At 47.4% G+C, this 20,151-nt stretch overlaps 1 protein-coding gene across 1 annotated transcript in view; it reads left to right on the forward strand.

Annotated features, from left to right (window-relative positions):
* CTIF (cap binding complex dependent translation initiation factor) overlaps positions 1–20,151 on the forward strand; it is a 288,430-nt gene that overhangs the window by 71,363 nt on the left and 196,916 nt on the right. The window contains exon 3 of the mRNA XM_058557072.1: positions 12,520–12,591. Coding sequence (XP_058413055.1) covers positions 12,520–12,591 — 72 coding nt within the window. The remainder of the gene's footprint in view (positions 1–12,519; positions 12,592–20,151) is intronic.

The following is a 20,151-nucleotide window of genomic DNA, read 5'->3' on the forward strand; positions in this document are numbered from 1 at the left end:
GCTTTTTAGAAAACCGTAATGAACTTGTGGTTTTCCTGGAACTCAGGGCCAGGAGCCAACCCGGGAGATTCTGAACCATGGTGGTCCCACTCCTCATCCCATTGGGGGATAGGGAAGAGAAAATCAGCCCTGAGAGAGAAATGGGAATATATGTGATGCTTTCCTGTGTCCTTGAGGTTCTAAAATCACAATTAGTGTAAACCTATAATTTGTCCAGTATTCACTGTACAAGTGTGTGTTAGGCACTTCTCGTGTGCCTGGTGTTGTTCTAGGGCTGGGTATCCAGGACTGAGCAAGACAAACGGAATCTCTGCCCTCATGAAACTTACATTCTAGTGGTGGGTGATAATTGCTGTGGAGAAAAATAAAGCAAGAAAATGGAATGGGGAGTGAAGAGGGTCAGGAGGGGTTTGAAATTTTAAAGAGGATGTCGGGGAAGATGTTCCGGAAGGAGGTGAAGGGGAGAGCCTGCAGATATCTGGGGGAGGAGCGTTCCGGGCAGAAGGAACAGCACGTGCAAAGGCCCAAGCTGGAAGAGTTATTCCCAGTGCAGCAAGGCGGCCAGTGTGGCTGGAGCAGAGAGAAAGAGGGAGAGCCAGAGGAGATGAATCAGCGAGAAAGCGGGTCATGTAGACAAGATGGGCAAGGGCTGAGCCCTGGGGTCTGCCAGCATTTAGAAAGCAGGGGTGTTGGCAGGGACCAGGAGGGGGTTGGCAGTGACACAGAAGGAAACCAGCGAGAGTGGTGCTGGGAGCCTGGGAAGGATGTGTTTCAAGGAAGTGGGGGTGTGGATTGACTGCGTTGACTGCTGCTGCAGGCCGGGAAGACAGGACTGAGAATAACCTGTCTGAGCCGTGGGGGTGCTATTGGTGACCCTGACTAGGGTCCAATCCACAGTCCTGTGGTGGGGGCCAACGTCAAGGAGACGGACTGGAGGATAATGCAGATCCTCTCTGTATAACAGGAGTTTCACTGTAAAGGGGAGAGACCTGTGATATTTGGGGAAGTGATGTCAAAACGGGAGCATTAACAACACATTGTGCATTGATGGGAATGGTCCGGGGCAGAGGGGAGGGTTGCCGGAGCAATGCCCTTAAGTAGGTGAGAGGCCTGACCTTGGCTCGGGCCCCCAGCAGCTCCCCCACAACCACAGAAGGGAGTGGCCAGGCTTGCAGCCATGGATCCAGAATGATACCAAGTTGCACAACAAAGCTGTGGGTTTCTCCAGCTATTTTCAGCCACGATGGTGCAGGTGCAGAGTTATGAAGGTGAATTTGACCACGACTGAGGTTTCTCTGGGTGAGGACAGTGGAGGGGGAGAAGGGCGAGGGAGGGAGGGAGTGATGACAGTGACGTCCCCCAACACCGAGCCAGGCAAGGAGGGGGTGAGGACCAGGGGTGGCTGGTGGACGCTGAGGGGTCGTGGGTCAGTGGATTGGAGGTCCTGGGGAATCGGAGAATTGTTGGAGTCCTGGGACCAGAAGGAGTGAGCTGGAAAGACAGACGTGTCCAAGAGTGGGATGTTTAAAATCCAGGTTGGAGGGAGTGCAGAAATTGGCGATGAAAGGGCTGGGTATGAGCGTGGGAGTGCGTGGGGTAGAGGATGGATCAGGAGGAGAGGGGTCGTGAACGGAGGGGCCAGGCATGGGAACCATCTTCACGGATATCGAAATCACCAAGAAAGGAAAAGCAGGTGCTGGAGAGGGTGGCAATGATCTAATTGAAAAGTCTTCGAGGAGTGCAGGGAGTGAGGTGGGGGTGGGTGACCTGGGGGTCTACAGATGACTGCAAAGGAGGCAGTGGGGGGTGCTTTTCTGGTGATGTGTTACTTATTTGCACAAGTTTGTTTCTTGATTTAAACTGCTCTTATTGTATAGTTAACAATATCTGACCTGAAGTGGAGGGGGGAGGGTGGTCAGACTACAGTGGAAGATTTCTGAGGGAAATGGACCTCTTTGGGTTGTCTGGGGCAGGAAGGGGAGGAACTAGGTGAATCAACTCTTGCAGCCTCCTGTAAGCATCCTAGAGCTGACTTCCCCAGCAGCAGGCCCCATAGACAGGCGCATGGGACCGGCCTGGCATGTGCTGCCCTCCTCCCCTACTGAGTGGACTCTGGTGGCTTCCAGCAGGGCATCCTTCACAGGTCCCTGCAGGTGAAATGGGCACTTACAGGAGGAGGGTCCGAGGAAACCATAAAGCTTCACCCCAGAGGAATGCTTTGCGAATGGTAGAATTTCTATTCCCAGAGCCGCCATCAGGGAGATGATTTTGGAAAGAGGGGCCCTCCCACTGTCTCTGACCTCCCTGTGGTGCCTTGCTGAGCTCTCAGGATATAGAGCAGATAGAGAAGTACCCTCAGTCTGGCCCTGCACTTCCGGCTCCTGCTCCTGGAATAGGTGGGGCCTGACCGTGCTCAATGTCCACATCTGGAGGGGCTTTTAAACAGATGTTTGTTGTGAGGCCGAGTGTGAAAAAATCTGGCCACTTGTAACATCTGGATACATTCCTTAAAATTTCTGCATTCTCTGAAGTTCCCTGGAAGAATGCAAACACCTGGCCAGACCCCATGTGCTGCTAGCCAAGGAGGGACATTTCAGCCCTGCTCCCACCAAACCCCTCTCACCCACCCCATATTTGCCCACAAACACAGCTGGAGTACAGACTCCAGGGGAGGGGCCAGCTGTGGACAGCTCTAAGCAAGGCCGGGCTTAGATGTGTCTATATAACACTTCTTTAAAAAATACAATCTCTGTTGACACAGCTTTATGAGAAATCTTTGCTAAAACACTTTTGCTTGTTTTTATTTAATCTTATGACTATTTTAAATGAAAGCCAAAAACAAAAAAATCCCAGAGAATGTCCCCGTCTGCCTGTCTGTGGTGGTGTTTTGATGTTTCTGGGAGAGGAAAATTGTTAAGAATCTTGGAAGGCTTGAGAAAACATGAGGGAGTGGAGAAGAATGTTGCTCTTCAGTTGGTGAGGTATTTTTTTAGGATCCGAGAGATGACAGGTGACACTCAGGAAGAAAATGCCTCATGATGCTTGTACAGTTGTGTTCTCCCCTGCCCCACCCCCAGCAACAACTATAGATAGATAGAGCAAACAGGATTCCTTTTCTTTTGATGGGTAACCAAGAGAACGTATGTTCTAAGTTTCCCAATACTTTTGGGATACAATATTTAAAATTACACCCAGGGCCAGCCCTGGTGGCCTAGTGGTTAAGTTCGGCATGCTCCTCTTCAGCAGCCCGGGTTCAGTTCCCAGGCTCAGACCTACACCACTTGTCTATCAGTGGCCATGCTGTGGCGGTGGCTCACATACAAAATAGAGGCAGATTGGCAACAGATGTTTGCTCAGGGAAAATCTTCCTCAGCAAAAAAAAAAAATTACACCCACAGTGAGAGGACAGAAATAAATCCACACATCTATGGAGAGCTAATTGTTGACAAAGGAGCCAAGAACATACAGTGGAGAAACACAAGTCTCTTCAATAAATGGTGTCAGGAAAACTGGACAGCTACATGCAAAAGAATGAAAGTAGACCAATATCTTACACCACACACAAAAATTAACTCAAAATGGATTAAAGACTTGAAATATAAAATTCCTAGAAGAAAACATAGGCAGTACACTCTGACTTCAGTCTTAGCAGTATCTTTTTGAATACCATGTCTCCTCAGGCAAGGGAAACAAATGAAAAAATAAACAAATGGAACTGTGTCAAACTAAAAAGCTTCTGCAGGGCAAAGGAAACCATCAACAAAACAAAAAGACAACCTACCAATTGGGAGAAGATATTTGCAAATCATATATCCGATAAGGGGTTAATATCCAAAATGTATAAAGAAATCATACAACTCAATGACAACAACAAAAAACAACCCAATCAAAAAAATGGGCAGAGGATGTGAACAGACATTTTTCCAAAGAAGATATACAAGATGGCTGACAGGCACGTGAAAAGATGTTCAACATCACTAATTATTAGGGAAATGCAAATCAAAATTACAATGAGATACCACCTCACACCCGTCAGAATGGCTACTATTAAAAAGACAGGAAAATAACAAGTGTTGGAGAGGATGTGGAGAAAAGGGAACCCTCGTACGCTGCTGGTGGGAATGTAAATTGGTGCAGCCACTATGGAAAACAGTAAGGAGATTCCTCAAAAAAATTAAAAATAGAAATACCATATGATCCAGCTATTCCACTTCTGGATATTTATCCAAGGAACACGAAAACACTAATTCAAAACAATATATGCACCACTATGTTCATTGTAGTATTATTTACAATAGCCAAGATACGGAAGCAACGTTTAAATGTCCATTGCTGGATGAATGGATAAAGAAGATGTGGTATATACACACAATGAAATACTTCACAGCCATAAAAAGATGAAATCTTGCCATTTGCAACAACGTGGATGGGCCTTGAGAGTGTTATGCTAAGCAAAATAAGTCAGACAGAGAAAGACAATTACCATATGATTTCATAGGTGGAAGATAAACAAACAAGCAAACACATAGCTACAGAGAACAGATTGGTGGTTACCAGACGGGATGGGGGTGGGAGGAGGGTGAAAGGAGTAAAGAGGCACATATGTACCATGAGAGATGGCAACTAGACTTTTGGTGGTGAACACGATGCAGTCTATACAGAAGCCAAAATACAATACAAAAATACAATGATGTACACCTGAAATTTATATAATGTTGTAAACCAACATTACCCCAATTACGAAAAGAATAGGGGGCCAGCCCCGTGGCCTAGTGGTTAAGTTTGGCACACTCTGCTTCAGTGGCCCAGGTTTGGATCCCGGGTGTGGACCTACACCACTGTTGGAAGCCACGCCATGGTGGGGACCCACATACAAAATAGAGGAAGATTGGCACAGATGATAGCTTAGGGTGAATCTTCCTCAGTAAGTAAGTAAATAAATAAATAAATAAAAATACACCCTTCCCCACATTTCCAGAGTGCCTGCTCTCCAATGGATTACAAGTCCCCAAAGGCACATCCTGAAAGTTGACCTCACTCTGTCCTTAAGAGAAGGGGGAATTATAGCCCTATTCAGCAGGAGAGAAGACTGAGACTGAGATGGGAAATGGCCAAACTACACTGCTTGGTGTTGGCTGAGCTGGGCCCTGGTGCCCAACCCTTCCCCACCTACTTTTGTCTCTGATGGGTACACGCTGTGACTAACAGGCTGTTGGGTGATTAAGATATTTTTCCCCTATGGAATGAGAATTAGGACTCCAAATCTCATTGACCATTAACCTTGTGGAAGAGATTGAGGTGTCACAAGAGGGAAAAGTTTGACACTTCTGATGTTAGTAGAAGCTTTAATGGATGATCATCAAGATTTAAAGCAGCATTCACAACTCTGGCTGCACATTAGAATCACTCGGGGAGCTTGGACAAATGTTGATATACAAGCCCCACCCCAGAGTTCAGTTGAATGAAGAGGCGCCTGGGAATTGGCATTCTTATAAGCCCCCATATGACTCTGATGTCCCACTGAGATTGACAGCCACAGCCACAGGTGGGGCATGTCTGTCTCCCTTCCCCACACCTCCATGGCCCGCTGCCTTATGCTCTATTCTCTTGAAAGGATAGAATGTAGGGATATTGTAAAGAGTGGATACATTTAATGAAGGCATATTTTCCAAAAATTCTTGTTAATAGATCAAATGAAGGGCCAGTGAGGGTAAAGATAACTTTCTATAGTCTTTTTTGATGCTGTCAGGCACTTGGAAGTCCTGGGTTTTGTCTAAAATGCAGAGCAACCTTACCAAGAGAGACGCAACAGTGCAGATAGGAAGAATGGGATAAGAGTACAGTCATGGGCTGCATGATGACGTTTCAGTCAACAATGGACCGCATATACAATGGTGGTCCCATAAGATTAGTACCATACAGCCTCGGTGTGTAGTAGGCTGTACCATCTAGTTTTGTGTAACTACACGCTATGATGTTCACACAACGACGAAATTGCCTAACGACGCATTTCTCAGAACGTATCCCCATCTTTAAGCAACACATGACGGTATTCAGATTGGCTTGATGCTTCTCTCTCACAGTGTTTTTCCTTCTCTTTCTTTTCATGTTTTTCTTTCATTCTGCCTTCCCTGTTCACTGTTCCTTCACCCACTTTGATCCCATTCCTTCATTTCCTCCTGCCCTTTGAATCCTTTTCCCCTGCCATCTTTGCTCATAGGAGGAAGCACTCAATGGTGGACCACCCATGAAAGGCTTTACAGAAGAAGTGAGTTTAAGGGGGAACTTTGGGGGTGGTTGAGCATGGGGGACTCATTTTATTAAAAAGTAATTTATTTTTAATTATGCAAGTACTATATGCATACATTGTCATGAATTCTCACAAGAATTCCAATATTAACAATAAAATCTCCCTTAGCTACCGCCTCATTCCACTACCTTCCCCTACCTTCCATCAGATTGGTGAGTTAACTTCCACACCCTTTTTTAATGCTATTACCAACACATATATATAATATGATTTATAGAAATACATTATTTCAAAATTATATATCATAGCCAGTGAATGTGTTGTGGAATAACCCGCATCTTTCCCCTAACTGTATGCCCTGAAGATTCTTCTGGCTTGTCCGTCTGCTGCACAGTAGCCCATCCTATGGATGTCCCATGGTTTAACCGTTCACCTGTTGATGGGAATTCAGGTTACTTTAAAATTTTCCCCTGGAAATACAAGATATTCAGTGAATACTGTTGGACAAGCCTCCTCCTGCATATATACAAGTGTTTCTTTAGGTAGATGCTGAGTAGAGTTAATTTTCATAGCTATTGACAAATTGCTCTCCAAAATGACTGTTCCATTTTTCACACTACCACCAGTGTATTAGCACAAATCATCTCTTGTCGCTTTAATTTGCATTTTCTTGATTTCTAGTGAGGCTGAGCCCTCACTAGATTACCAGTCACTTTTTTAAAAATAGGTTAAATTTTTATTTACTTTTAAAGCAACAATTGGAAAAACAGAGAGAGTCAGAAAACAGAGAAAGAAGTCCACCATAATTTTATGACAAAAATGAATGTAATTTTTGTGTATTATTTTTTTTTATATATACCATTTACAAACCTGTGCTTCTAGCATACATATAATTTTTAGCTTGCTTTTTTATTTGGCATGATCTCCTAGACACTGTTTGGCGGTTTTTAGCATAAAGTATAGTTGTTTAAATCCGCTCTTTTTCTGCCGGTTACTGTTGGCTAGATAGTAAAGTATAATTAAAGCTAACATTTATATATTAGGCCCTGTTTAGGCTCTGGAGACAAAGTCATGAACAGAATGGACCACAATCCCTGTCCTCCCAGCCCTTGCTTTCAGACCGGGGAAAGACAGATGACAAAGGAATGGGATGTCAGGAGGTGATGCACAGGAAGGGCATCAGAGAGCAACTGTCCTTTGATATCAAGAAGGGACATCCCTGGGGGGACTTTAGAGACCATTGAACAGTGGGGCGGTTTGTCTGTAGCCCCTTCGGCCTCCCTCACTTGCTTTTCCTCTCTCAATGCTCAGCATCTTCCCCTGTCCTTCACCAAGTCTGCTCCTGAAATACTGTACATTCTGGGATGCAAATGGCCGATAACGGATTCTAATTCTTTTTTAGTGTGAAATATTTTAAATGGACTGATAAGAGCAGAGAATAATAGAACAAACACCTATTTTGAGTATTTCCCTGTTTATTAAGTCTTAACCCTGTGCCATCTTTGCTTCAGCTCTTTAAATCAAGAAATAAATTATAACAACAATAATGGAGGCCCAAAACCGCTCCCATGAATTTGATGTTCATTGTTCGCATGTATAAAAATTTCCCATTTTTCCTGCCTCGCTCTGTTCAATGACCTTTTCAAGAGGAGCCGCCTTCACCCCCCAGAGGGCTTGCTTCTAGCTGTAAACCAGTTTACCTTGAAGGAGATGTTCTATGGGTGGGAATCCGGCGTGGGAGCCAGGCAGAGGACAGTGTTCCTGAGGTGGAGCTCTTCTCTCCATTCTGGAATCATCTCATACACAGAAGGACAGATTCCAAGAAGGTCTGTGTCTGGAGATTTTTCTAGGCAATGGCTCAGAAAAGGGAAAGGGGAGGCACGAGATGGTGGCTGCAGCCTAAGAAGAAAGAAGACAGCGTATAGCGCTATAGCGCGGAATCCCAGCAGAGGCAGGGAGGGGAGGAGCTTTGGAACAGGGAAGGGAGAGCTCCCAGGGGGCTTTAGGACCAGGGAAGAAGCACTCGTCCCCGTGGCGTGCTTCAGGCAGCAGCAGGGAGAAGAGGTCCCTGGAGCTGCTGCTTGGCTGGGGGGTTGGCGGTGGGATTCATGTGTGAGTGCAAGCCCAGTGACATAAGTGCAGTGATTCACACTTAATTCCTCCCTCTGGCGTCAGGAAAGCTGTACACAGTTGGACCACAGTCCCTCCTCCAACAACTTTACCCCGTGGGCCATGCAGTATCCAGCCCTGGCTGGGTCTCTGGGGTGGGTTTCTGCGGACTTGACCATCTTGCTTGCTTTCCCTCGTGCAGATAAGCCCCTCACTCACTGCTTGTCTGTACCATGCTCTCAGATCCACTTCGTCAGTTCCAGCCTCCCGACCTGCTCTTCCCCACACACCCGCTGCCATCAGTTCAGCCTCCCCTAGCACAGCTTTGATGACACCCCTCCCCTAACAGAAGGCTTCCGACCCCGTCTTCTCCAGGAATCCAGGCTGGCCCATTTTCTTTCCCTAACCACGCCTGCCCAGAGCACACTCTTCCTTCTCAGCCTCGCCCTCCACCTCTCCTTACATTCCTGTTATTGGACGTCTCACCTCTCCTGTGAAAGGAGAAGCTTGTTGCAGGTCCCACACCAAAGGCACTCAGGAAACCGCTTCTAGTTGGCTGATGTAAAGTTAAGGGTGACTTTGACAAAGCAGAACAGTCTCGTCGGAGCTTGAAACTGCTCTTGGAAAGCTTAACCAAGGGGGTGAGGTTGTATGTGGCTGTGAAAGAAGCCTGGCCTCCTCTCTGTGCATGCTTGTCAGGAGGAGCCATCGTGGTTCCCCAGCCCCACCCTGCCAGGGACCATGGAGTCTCCCACCCTCGGGTCACCATTCTGTGGGTTGTCACATCAGCACTATGCATCTGGGGTTGAAGTGTCCTGGGACGCCCTGAACCGGGAAAGCCTTTCTCTGTAAGGCTGTCCTAGGATGGGATGAGGAATGCATGATCTAATCTTCTCCCCAGCCAGTAGTCACTACGTGCCTTGGCCGACCCTCACCCTGACAGCAGGCTCCAACCAGGAAAGGAGAAACCACTCCAAGTATATAGAGCAGAGGGATTGTTTTTACAGTAGTTTAAACATTTTATATATAAATATATATACACATGCACATATACACACACATGTATATACATATGTATATATTATTCAAAAAATACGTATGCATACATACATATATGTACTACATTTTATTCTGAAATTATTTTAGACTTATAGCATGGGTGCAAAAATAGTACAGAGTGTTCTCATATACGTGTCACCCAGCTTCTCTTAATATGAACATCTTACATAACCATACTGCAAATATCAGAACTAAGTTGTTAACATTGGTACAATGAGACTTTATTCAGATTTCACCAGTTTTTCCACTAATGTCTTTTTTCTGTTCCAAGATCCAAATTTGCATCTAATTGTCATGTCTCCTTATTCTCTTCCAATCTGTCACATTCTTGGTCTTTTCTTGTCTTCCATGACCTTGACATTTTGTGTGTGTGTGTGAGAAAGATCAGCCCTGAGCTAACATCCACACCAATCCTCCTCTTTTTTGCTGAGGAAGATTGGCTCTGGGCTAACATCCGTGCCCATCTTCCTCCACTTTATGTGGGGTGCCACCATAGCCTGGCTTGACAAGCAGTGCATCTGTGCGCGCCTGGGATCTGAACCCCGGGCTGCCGCAGCGCGCACACTTAACCACTACGCCACCGGGCCGGCCCCCATACCTTGACACTTTTGAACAGTACTGGTCACTTATTTTGCAGAAAGTTCATCAATTTGGGTTGCCGAATGTTTTCTCATAATTAGATTGAGGTTGTGCTTTTGGGGAAGAACACCTCAGAAGTGACGTGCCCTTCGCTGGGCATCATATTGGGGAGTCCGTGATGTTGATGTGTTTTATTACAGGTGATATTATCCCCCATCACTTGGCTAAGGTGGTGACTGATGGATTTTTCATTTTCCATTTTTTTCCTCTTATAATTAATAAATAGCTTGGAGGAGATGCTTTAAGACTGCAAATATCCAGACGGGGAAATTTAATCCGGGGAGTTGGTTACCCACAGATAAAAGAGTTGAGAATCTAAACAACCCTGAGATCAACAATTGCAGGAAGCCATTACCACCTCTAGGCCTGAGGCACAAAGGGAGGAGATGGTGTTGCCAGAGCCCAGGGGTCAGTGTCATGCACAGAAGGCCTATCTGGTAGGGCTGGAGTCATGAAGGAGACCCAGTCCCTGCTGGTAATGCCACCTGAGGCATAGAGGGGAGGGGGAAGATACGCCCTGGCTTCTCCCTTCTTGTCTCCCATTGGCTGAACCCAGCTGGAAGCCAGCTGATGCAGGAGCCTGGGAATCACAGTCTGCAGGGGTCAGCCCCTCTGCGATACAGAGCAGGGATGGGCAAGCAGTCTATCTGAGGGCATGCTTGCCTGGGACTGGTACCTTGCCTTTGCCGATTCGCTTGAGCTGTGCTGTCCAATATGGTAGCCACTAGCCACATGTGGCTCTCCAGCACTTGAAATGTGCTCTATTGTGGATTTCACAAACTTAGTATGGAAAGAAGAATGTAAAATATCTCATTCACAATTTTTATATTAATTACCTGTTGAAATACTAATATTTGGATATATTGAGAAAAACAAAATGTATTATTAAATTTAACTTGACCCTTTTCTTTTTGCTTCTTTAAATCTGGCTACTAGATCATTTAAAATTAGGTCTGTGGGGGGCCGGCCCGGTGGCACAAGCGGTTAAGTGCGCGCGCTCCGCTGCGGCGGCCCGGGGTTCGCTGGTTCGGATCCCGGGCGCGCACCGACGCACTGCTTGGTAAGCCATGCTGTGGCGGCGTCTCCCATATAAAGTGGAGGAAGATAGGCACAGATGTTAGCCCAGGGCCGTCTTCCTCAGCAAAAAAAGAGGAGGATTGGCGGATGTTAGCTCAGGGCTGATCTCCTCACAAAAAAAAAAAAAAAAAAAAATTAGGTCTGTGGCTCTCATTTTATTTCAGTTGGACAGTGCTGCTCTAGAGCACGCTTGCACCGGCCTGTGTCATCAGCATTGTCATAAAAAGTCTTTCCTATACAAAGATCACGCCCTTAACCCACAGTCAGGAGGGCGTGTCCAGCCAAGGTTTTATAAAACTGGACTGCACTGGCCTTGGGCCATCCACACTCACCCAAGTTTTGACCAAGTGTGTCAAACAGAAAGAGACTGGGCTCCTCTGCTTTTCCTGTATCACACAGACTGTAGGTCAAGGTCAATGTTCAACATTAGCCCAGAGGCTAGCTAACGTTTAACCCAATAATAAAACACCACCACATGGCTAGATAGCATAGCGCCTTACAGAGGAAGAGCTGACCTGTACTACTACTTCATATCTTTACGGTGTTTTTATAGTTTGCAAAGGTCCTCATGTCAACCTTGCAGAGTCACCCAGCCTTGCAGTCCCCATTTTACAAGTAATGAAATGAAGCCTGGGAGATCACGTGGATTCCAGTAGCTCCCAGACTTCTGGTGCATCACATGGGGCGCTTGTCCAAATGCGGAAGCTCAGGCCCTACCCTCAGAAAGCCTGATTCAGTGGCTGGAAGGTGGGGCCCAAGGATCTCCATGTGGCAGGCTTTGGGGACTGTCACACAGGGGATTGTCAGACCACACTTCGGGGCACGCTAGGCCTCTGAGCTCTCAGGGGCTGAGTGGTGGGTTTGGGCTTGAGCCAGGCTTCTGATGACTAGTCTGGGGCTCTTCCCCAGTGCCAGGCTGTCCTGTCAGTCCACAGGTCTATTGTCTTTTGGAGCTGGGTATACAGGATGATCCACACATGCTTGCCTCACCTCCAGCTCCAGCCTTGACACTGTGGACGGCTAGTGCGGCTGAAACACGGTCAGGCGGTCAAACGTGGTGCTGGTTGTTTGAAACTTACAATGACCCTGTGCTGCGTCTGGTTGACTCTGGAATGTAGCTGGATCCTCATCACTTTGGTGGGCTAGGTGAAGGGAAATGAGTTTGCCTTCCTCGACCATACACCAAAGGGTCACCTCCATGTGGAATCTGGAGATGCCAACTGGGACCTGCTGGGGGAAGGATTTGCTGTTGCAAATGGCCGAGCAGGATTTTATACTGGCTCTGCTGCAGAAGGGCAGGGCTATGCCGGGGGCGGGGGGCCTGCGCAGAGTGAGGATGAGCCCGTGTGTCCTGCCATCACTGACCACTCCTTTCTCCCCTGCAGTGGACAGCAGACTGCAGTGAGCAGCTGGACAGCAGCTGTTCCTTCTCGCGAGGGCGAGCCCCCCTACAGCAGGTAGGGAACCAGCTCTGTGCTCCATCTGAGGCTGTCATGTGTCTTGTCTGTCTGGGTTCCTGGGCTGGCCCATGGCTCTCCTGAGAGGTGGGGATATGGAGAGAGCAGGAAATGGGAGAGGAGAGGGTGCAGTCTGCCCTCTGGAAAATTCTCCCTGAACCCTCAACCAACAGTGAAGCTCCCTGGAACATGTAGACTCGTGAGATGTCTTTTCAGTAGCTGCATTATTTATAATAACAAACATCTGGAAACGACCAAGTGTCGATTGAGAGGAGAATGGATAAGTGATATGTGATATATCCTTATAGTGGAATATTATACAGCAGTAAAATGAATGATCTGGAGGTTCACCCATCAACGTTGGTGGATCCTACAAACAACGCTACTCCTAGGATTTTGGTGCTGGTGGGACACTTCACAGATCACTTCTGCTCCAGATTTGCAGAGGACCCAGAGGGGCAGACAGGGGATGAGGTGTCAGAGACCCGTCCATTTCCCCCCCGGCCAACCAGCTGTCCTGGGACCAGGCTGGAGCCCGCTGCTTCTCTCCCCGCTGCTGGCCTGTGAGACCCTGAGGGAGCTCCGTGTGGGTCACGTGGCCAGGAGGGAAGGAGGTAGCTGCTCTTCGAGAGCTGTCCTGGTGACCCCCAGGCCCCTGTGCGTCCTCTGTCTGTCCAGCTGTTCTTGCTGATACCTCATCCCTGCCTGTGGGAGACAGTGGGATTAGAGGCTGAAAAACCCATTTATCCCCAGCCCCCAGCTCCGCCTCACACTGCGCCTGTCCAGAGACATGAGGGAGCCTTCACGGCAATAACTTGCTCCCAATTTCAATGCAGCTGCATTAGCACATTGCCTGGGCCCACTTGCTTCTGTCCGACTTGGGTCCCACAGTGCTGATTCAACTAACTCTTTCTATTCTGTCCTGAGGGAAGATGGTCGGTGGCCTCAGTTCTAGATCTTCCTTAGGCTGGAGGGCTTTGCTACACCATGGTGCGGGGAGACGGCCGCCCTGGATAGTTCTCTCCCGTTATAAGATGTTTGTGTGTGTGTGTGTATTTGTCTCTTAAGTAGGAGGCCATAATAAGATCCCTGGCAGGCGGGTGGGGAGGAGACCCAGGTTCTTCATTTTGCTCTGCCACAAACTTAGTGGCAATTCTCTTCATCCTCTGCTTGCTCGTATAAAAACCAGGAGACTTGATGGCCTCTGAGGGTCCTTCTGGTGTCTTCATTCCATTTGCAGATGAGGAAACTGGGGTCCACGGAGGTGTAATGGCCTGACAGAGCTGAGACTTGAACCCAGGTCTCTTGCTTACCCCCCACCCCCCAATTTGACCTTTCACCTTCCTTCGCTGTGGTAGGTATCCTTCTATGGAGGTCTTTTGTCCCTACCACTAGACTGCCAGTGCTTGGTCAGGGACCCTGTGTTATACTCCCTGAACCCCTCCACCTCTTGGCCTAAGGCCTCGCACAGCGGGGGCACCGTCTCTAGCGTCTAGTGCCGATTATCCTGGGATGATGGGGCAGCTCTACTGCCCACATTCACCCGTGGGGGAGAATTAGGTTCATGGGGAACTGAGGCTAAATTGAGACTGGGGTGACTGGCTGCTCTGGCACTCCGCCTGCCTGCCCCACCTTGGCCACATGCACCCAGGAAAGGGGGGCCAGCAGGAGGATGCTAAGGTCCAACATTCTGCCCAGGAAGCTCTGTGTGGTGGCTCACAGACCATGCTCTGAGTGAGGGGCCCAGGGGCAGGCGCCATTTGGGATGGCACTGCAATTATTTGTTATTTCAACTAATGTAAAAAAGAAAAGGCTTGCCTTCTCTGACCCCTTTTAGAGGCTTAAAGTAGGGGTAACCCAGGGTAGGTTGAGTCCCATGAGATGTCCAGAACAAAAAACGGACTACACATAGTCCTGAAGATGCCTGTCCAGGTGCCAGCAATAGGGGTTATTTGGCATCCTGGCAGCCTCTTTCCAAGAGAGCTTGTCCATCACCTAGTCATTTAGTTAGGAGGTTGGAATACAGTTTCTGCCTTTTCGTTGTATTGGGGGAAATGCGTGGAGGTGATTTACAGGAAAGTACCTGAAATGAGAGAGTGCAATCCAGTGCATTTAGAAAACATTTCAAGGTGCTGACATGGGAATTGGCGTTCAGGGAAGAAAGCTGAAGGCATAGAAAAGTTGTATGGGATCAGGAGCGAGCAGCTCTTCTCCATCTGCACAGAAATGCCAGGGAAAGGAAATTAATGTGCACAACAGCACCAGGGCCTCTGATTAGACCTTGAGAAGGACTTCCTGACTGAAAGACTTGTTGGCCTGCAGTGTTGGTTGTTGAGCAAGGTGATGAAATCTTTGCTGGAAACCCAATGAACACACCTCCTTATCAGGCGGGTTCATGCGAAGCCCTGGAAAAGGTGGGGGTGTGTCAGAAATAATGTCTTTAAGTCTTGGCTGACAGCGTGTGATCCACACTCCCTGGAATGATGAGAGAAGGGCACTCCCCTGTTCCATCATGATGCCCGGTAGCAAATCGAGGCATCAGGAGAGAGTGAAAGAGCCTTGTCCCAAGGGTCAGGACAACCAGATGTTGACCCACGTGTGGCACGCAATGCCTCTTCTGCAAAATGAGCCACTGGGCTGCACAGACTTCTCTGAGCCTCTCTGGACATCTCCTTCATTGTTTACATTCTATGTCTCCATGAAATGACCAACTGGATCCAACCAGCTGCTGAGAGCTGCAGCAGGTCTGGGTTTTCCTGATTTCTCCACTGTGCCCCCACCCACTCTGGTACCTGTGCCAACCTGCAGACGAGGTACATCCTGGGGGCCAACACTGACTCTGACCCGGGGATGACAGGTGGTACGCAGAGGTGAGCCTCAGATACACTGCTTACCTCTGGCCACAGAAAAGGGTAGAAAGAGTTTTCTGCCAGTCATCTTGCTGCCCTCCAGTAATTATAATATTTGATTCGGTGCCAATTTAAAAACTCATTAGTATGAATAATATCTTAGTACAAGTACCTAGATTTTTAATCAGCTTCTATGGGTATTTAAGAAATATCATGTATATGTCATGGGGTGGTTCTTTGTTTAGTCAGCATTTATTAAGCACCTGCTGTGAGCATGGCAGACGCATGAGCTGGAGCCTTCCGGATCCCTACCTGTTTGTGGAGTAGAGGCTAGTTAACATGAAACAGGCTGAAGGCACACACATTAAGTCCCCCAAAGAGACGTCCTGGTCACAGATGCTGCACTCATACCAAAGAGTGGTCATGTTGGTCTGTGCGGGTGGGGAGGTGTCTTGCAGGATGTGAGACTTGATCTGTGCCTTCAGGAATGGGTAGGATATTTGGCCAGATGGAAGGGAAGAGAGAAGAGGATGAAGAGAGAACGGTATTAGCAAAGGCTCAAGTTGAGCATAACATTGGGATCTTAGGGCAATGGGAGAAAGCACAGCTAGAGTGGATGGTTAGTGTTGGGTGTTCCTAAAGTGGTGGGAGATGAGGTGCTGAATGCGGAGGGGACTGTGTGCTCCACTGAGATGCTGGAACTACTGTCCGACCCCACCCCTGTTTGTGTACCTTGTATATCTTACATTTTCTCTGGTTTTCCATACAGGTAAAGTCTGTCCCCTTGTATCAGTCAGGATAGTCTAGATAATGCTTCAGTAACAAACAGCCCTGCATCTCAGTAACTTTAAACAAGCCCATTCAGGACCCAGCTTGATAGAGTGGTTGCTATTTTAACCAGACATCAGAGGGAAAAGAGCACTGGAGGGTCTTGCATTGTCAATTCAACGCTCCAACCTAGATGTAACACACATCACTTCTTCCACTCTTAGCTTGTTACCTGGAACTGATCACATGGCCCCACCCAACCATAAGAACACTAAAAAGTATAACCCTGTTATGTGCCTGGAATGGGGAAAACCAGAACTATTTAGTGACTGGCTAGAATGACTGTCAAATGCCGCACCTCTAGTAGAAGGTCACCAGAGGCTGGGCTGACCTCTTTCTCCCCACATCCAATCCAGAGCTAAGGAGGTCTCCAGTGAACCCTAAATCATGGGCTTTCAAGATGACAAACAGCTCAGAGGACACCTAATCCAACCTCCCACCCTGCAGTGCAGAAACCCCCTCGTGTGGCTATTGAGCTACTGGACATTTCCAGAAATGGGGAGCTCACTGCCTCAAAAAGCATCACAGAGCATTGTTAGGCAGCTCCTAACATTGACAACAATTCTTTCTTTGATTCAGCCCCAAATCCCCTTCTCCTAACTCCAGCTGATGGTTTTAGTTTTACTCCTTTTGCCCATGGCTATTTGGTCTCTCCCCCAGCGTCCACCGTCCACCGTGGCAAGTCTGCTTTTGAAGCCAAATATCCTCATTCCTACAGCTGTTTCCCTTTGTCATCTTAGCTCATTCAGTTGTTTATTTACTTGTTCTTTCATCCATTGATCCAATCAACAAGCCATCATTGAGGGCCATGTGTGTGCCAGGCACTGTGCTAGGAACTAGGAATCGGGATGGTGAAAGAGATGGGCACGGACTCTGTCCACGTAGAGGGTAGAGTGGGGAGGACAGGCTTCTGAACCACAGTGCTGAGAAGTCTGGAACATGATACGATGGTTCTTAGGTCCTATCCCATCCGGGGTTACCCACTTGGAAGCACTATCAGTATGGACTATAATTCCTCTTAATAAGCCTCCTAGAACTGAACACAGTCCAGCTGGCATGATCTGATAGTGTCACCTCTGCTGCTCTCAGCACATGAGCCTCTCTTCTCCAGAAGATGTCACCTATCACTGTCTTCCAGGTGCTTTCTGGCTCCCGCTCACCTGGAGGAACCAGGATGCAACACTTACCGAACAATATTGGCGGTTGACTTTTATAGGGAGAACAATCAGCAAGGACGCGTTGAGCATCTGCTGTAAACGGTATGAGCCGTGTGGCCTGGTCTCTGCCCTCGGAGCACCTAGAGTCTGCTTAGACAAATGAGACTTTCTCAAGTGGAAAAGCGACAGTCCAGAGCAGCCCGCGTGAGCCCAGGGAGGAGTGGGGCTGGCTTCTGCAGGGGAGCTTGCATTCGGCAGAGGAGGTCAGACTCACAGGCAGCGGGGAGGAGGCGCCATGCTGTCATGGAAACGGCATTGAACTGGGAGCGAGGAGACACGAGTCTTAGCTTCTGTACCTTTGACTTACTATTCGATCATGGGTGAAATGCATCTCTCGCTGCAGCCTCAGTTTCCCCTCTGAAAAATGAGGAGATGAACTAGAGTTAAGGCCCTCAAAATTTCCTAAAAATACAGACCTATATTTCTGTTTTGGGGAAGATGGAGTAGATGTTCTTTTCTATATTCTTCCTGCTAGGTACAACTAAAACCCTGGACGTTCCACATAAAACAAATATAAGAAGATCTGAAAGGTGGAGAGATGTCAGACCAGCTAGGGCCCTTGGGACCTGAGCAATGACACAGGGGTGACTTCCCTGGGTTTTCTTTTTGCCTCCTATATTCCAGACTTGGAGCTGAAGAAACGGGTAACCAGGAAATGCCGATGGACACAGATTTAGAAAGTCCCAATGAAAGCCTGCTCTTTCTAAGCAGAAGTGCAGGAAAAGGGCAGCCTAACAAGATAGAAAACTTTTAGACGATACCTGCTCTGCCCCAGCCAAACAGCACAGAGAAAACTGTGGCCCCACTCCCACTCCGACCAGCAAAGACCCAGAGGGAATCTAGACTTCCACCCACCCTGGGCTGTAACGAGGCACCCCAAACCCCCACCAGGGTGTGTCAGAGAAGGTCAAGTAGGAAGCTTTGACTTTCATCCCTGCTGCCTTGTAAGAAGGCCCCCTACCTACCCCCATGGTGTCACTGGAGACCATGCAAGAGGCCTGGACTTCCACCCCTACTCAGCAGTGTTGGGGTGCCCCTCCCCTCCCAGCTGGGATAGTGTCAGACGAGGCCTAATAGAGAGTTGGGACTTCCACTGCTGCCCGGTGGTAATGAGGCCACCCTCATGGCAGTGGGGACCAGTGGGGACCTGGAATCCCACCTTCACTGAACCATAACAACAAGTGCACCCCTGGACTTCTACCTCCACTGGCAGTAGTGGGGCTATGCCCCCTCCCTCCCCTCCCAGAGTGGTAGCACCAAAAGCCAATTAAAACAGAAGATTTAACTGAGATTCAGAGTCTCATAACATAACAGGAAAGTGTCTTGATTGCAATCAAAAATCATTTGTCGGGCTGGCCCGGTGGCACAGCAGTTAAGTTTGTGTGTTCCGCTTCGGTGACCTGGGGTTCGTTGGTTCGGATCCTGGGTGCAGGCCTACTCACTGCTCATCAAGCCATGCTGAGGAAGCATCCCACATAGAGCAACTAAAAGGATGTACAACTGTGACATACAACTATCTATTGGGGCTTTGGGGAGAAAAGGAAAAAAAGAGGAAGATTGGCAACACATGTTAGCTCAGGACCAATCTTCCTTAAAAAAACAACCATTTATCATTCCAAGAACTGGGAAGATTTCAAACTGAATGAAAAAAACAATCAATAGATGTCAACACTGAGATGCAAAATTGGACCTCATCAAAATTAAAAGCTTTTGCTCTGGAAAAAACCATGTGTAGAGGATGAAGAGAAACATTACAGAGAGGGAGAAGATTTTGCAAAACATATATCTGACAAAGGACTAGTATCTATAATATATAAAGAACTCTTAAAACTCAGCATTAAAAAAAAACAATCCAATTAGAAAATGGACAAAATACATGAAGAGACATTTTTCACTGAAGAGAATATACAGATGGCAAATAAGCACACAAAAAGATGTCCAACATTATTAGCCATTAGGGAAATGCAGATTAAAGCCATAATGAGATATCTCTACACACCTATGTGAATGGCTAAAATTAAAAAAAAAAAAAAAGTGATAACACCAAATGCTGGTGAAGATGCAGAGAAACCAGATCACTCCTACATGGCTGGTGGGGATGTAAAGTGGTATAGCCATTCTGGAAAACAGTTTGGCAGTTTCTTAAAAAACTAAACCTGTACATACCATATGATTCAGCAATTGCACTCCTGGATGTTTATCCCAGAGAAATGAAAACTTATGTTCACGCAAAAACCTGTCCTCAAATGTTTATAGCAGCTTTATTCATAATAGCCCCAAAATGGAAACAACCCAGATGTCCTTCAACAGGTGAATGGTTAAACAACCTGTGGCACTCAGCAATAAAAAGGAATCAACTACTGACACGTGCAACAACCTGGATGGATCTCCAGGGAATTATGCTGAGTGAATAAAACCAATCTTCAAAAGTTACATACGCTATGATTCCACTTACGTAACATTCTTGAAATGACAAGATGATAGAATTGGGGAACATGTTAGTGGTTCCCAGGGATTAGAGAAGGAGTGGCAGGATGAAGTGGGTGTGGGTACCAAAGAGCAGCAGGAGGGATCCTTATGGATCCCCAGCTGATGGAAACATTCTGCATCTTGACTGTATCAACGTTAATATCCTGAATGTGATATTGAACTATACTTTTATGAGT

The sequence above is a fragment of the Diceros bicornis genome, chromosome 16, assembly GCF_020826845.1.
Source record: "Diceros bicornis minor isolate mBicDic1 chromosome 16, mDicBic1.mat.cur, whole genome shotgun sequence".
NCBI classification, from domain to species: domain Eukaryota; kingdom Metazoa; phylum Chordata; class Mammalia; order Perissodactyla; family Rhinocerotidae; genus Diceros; species Diceros bicornis.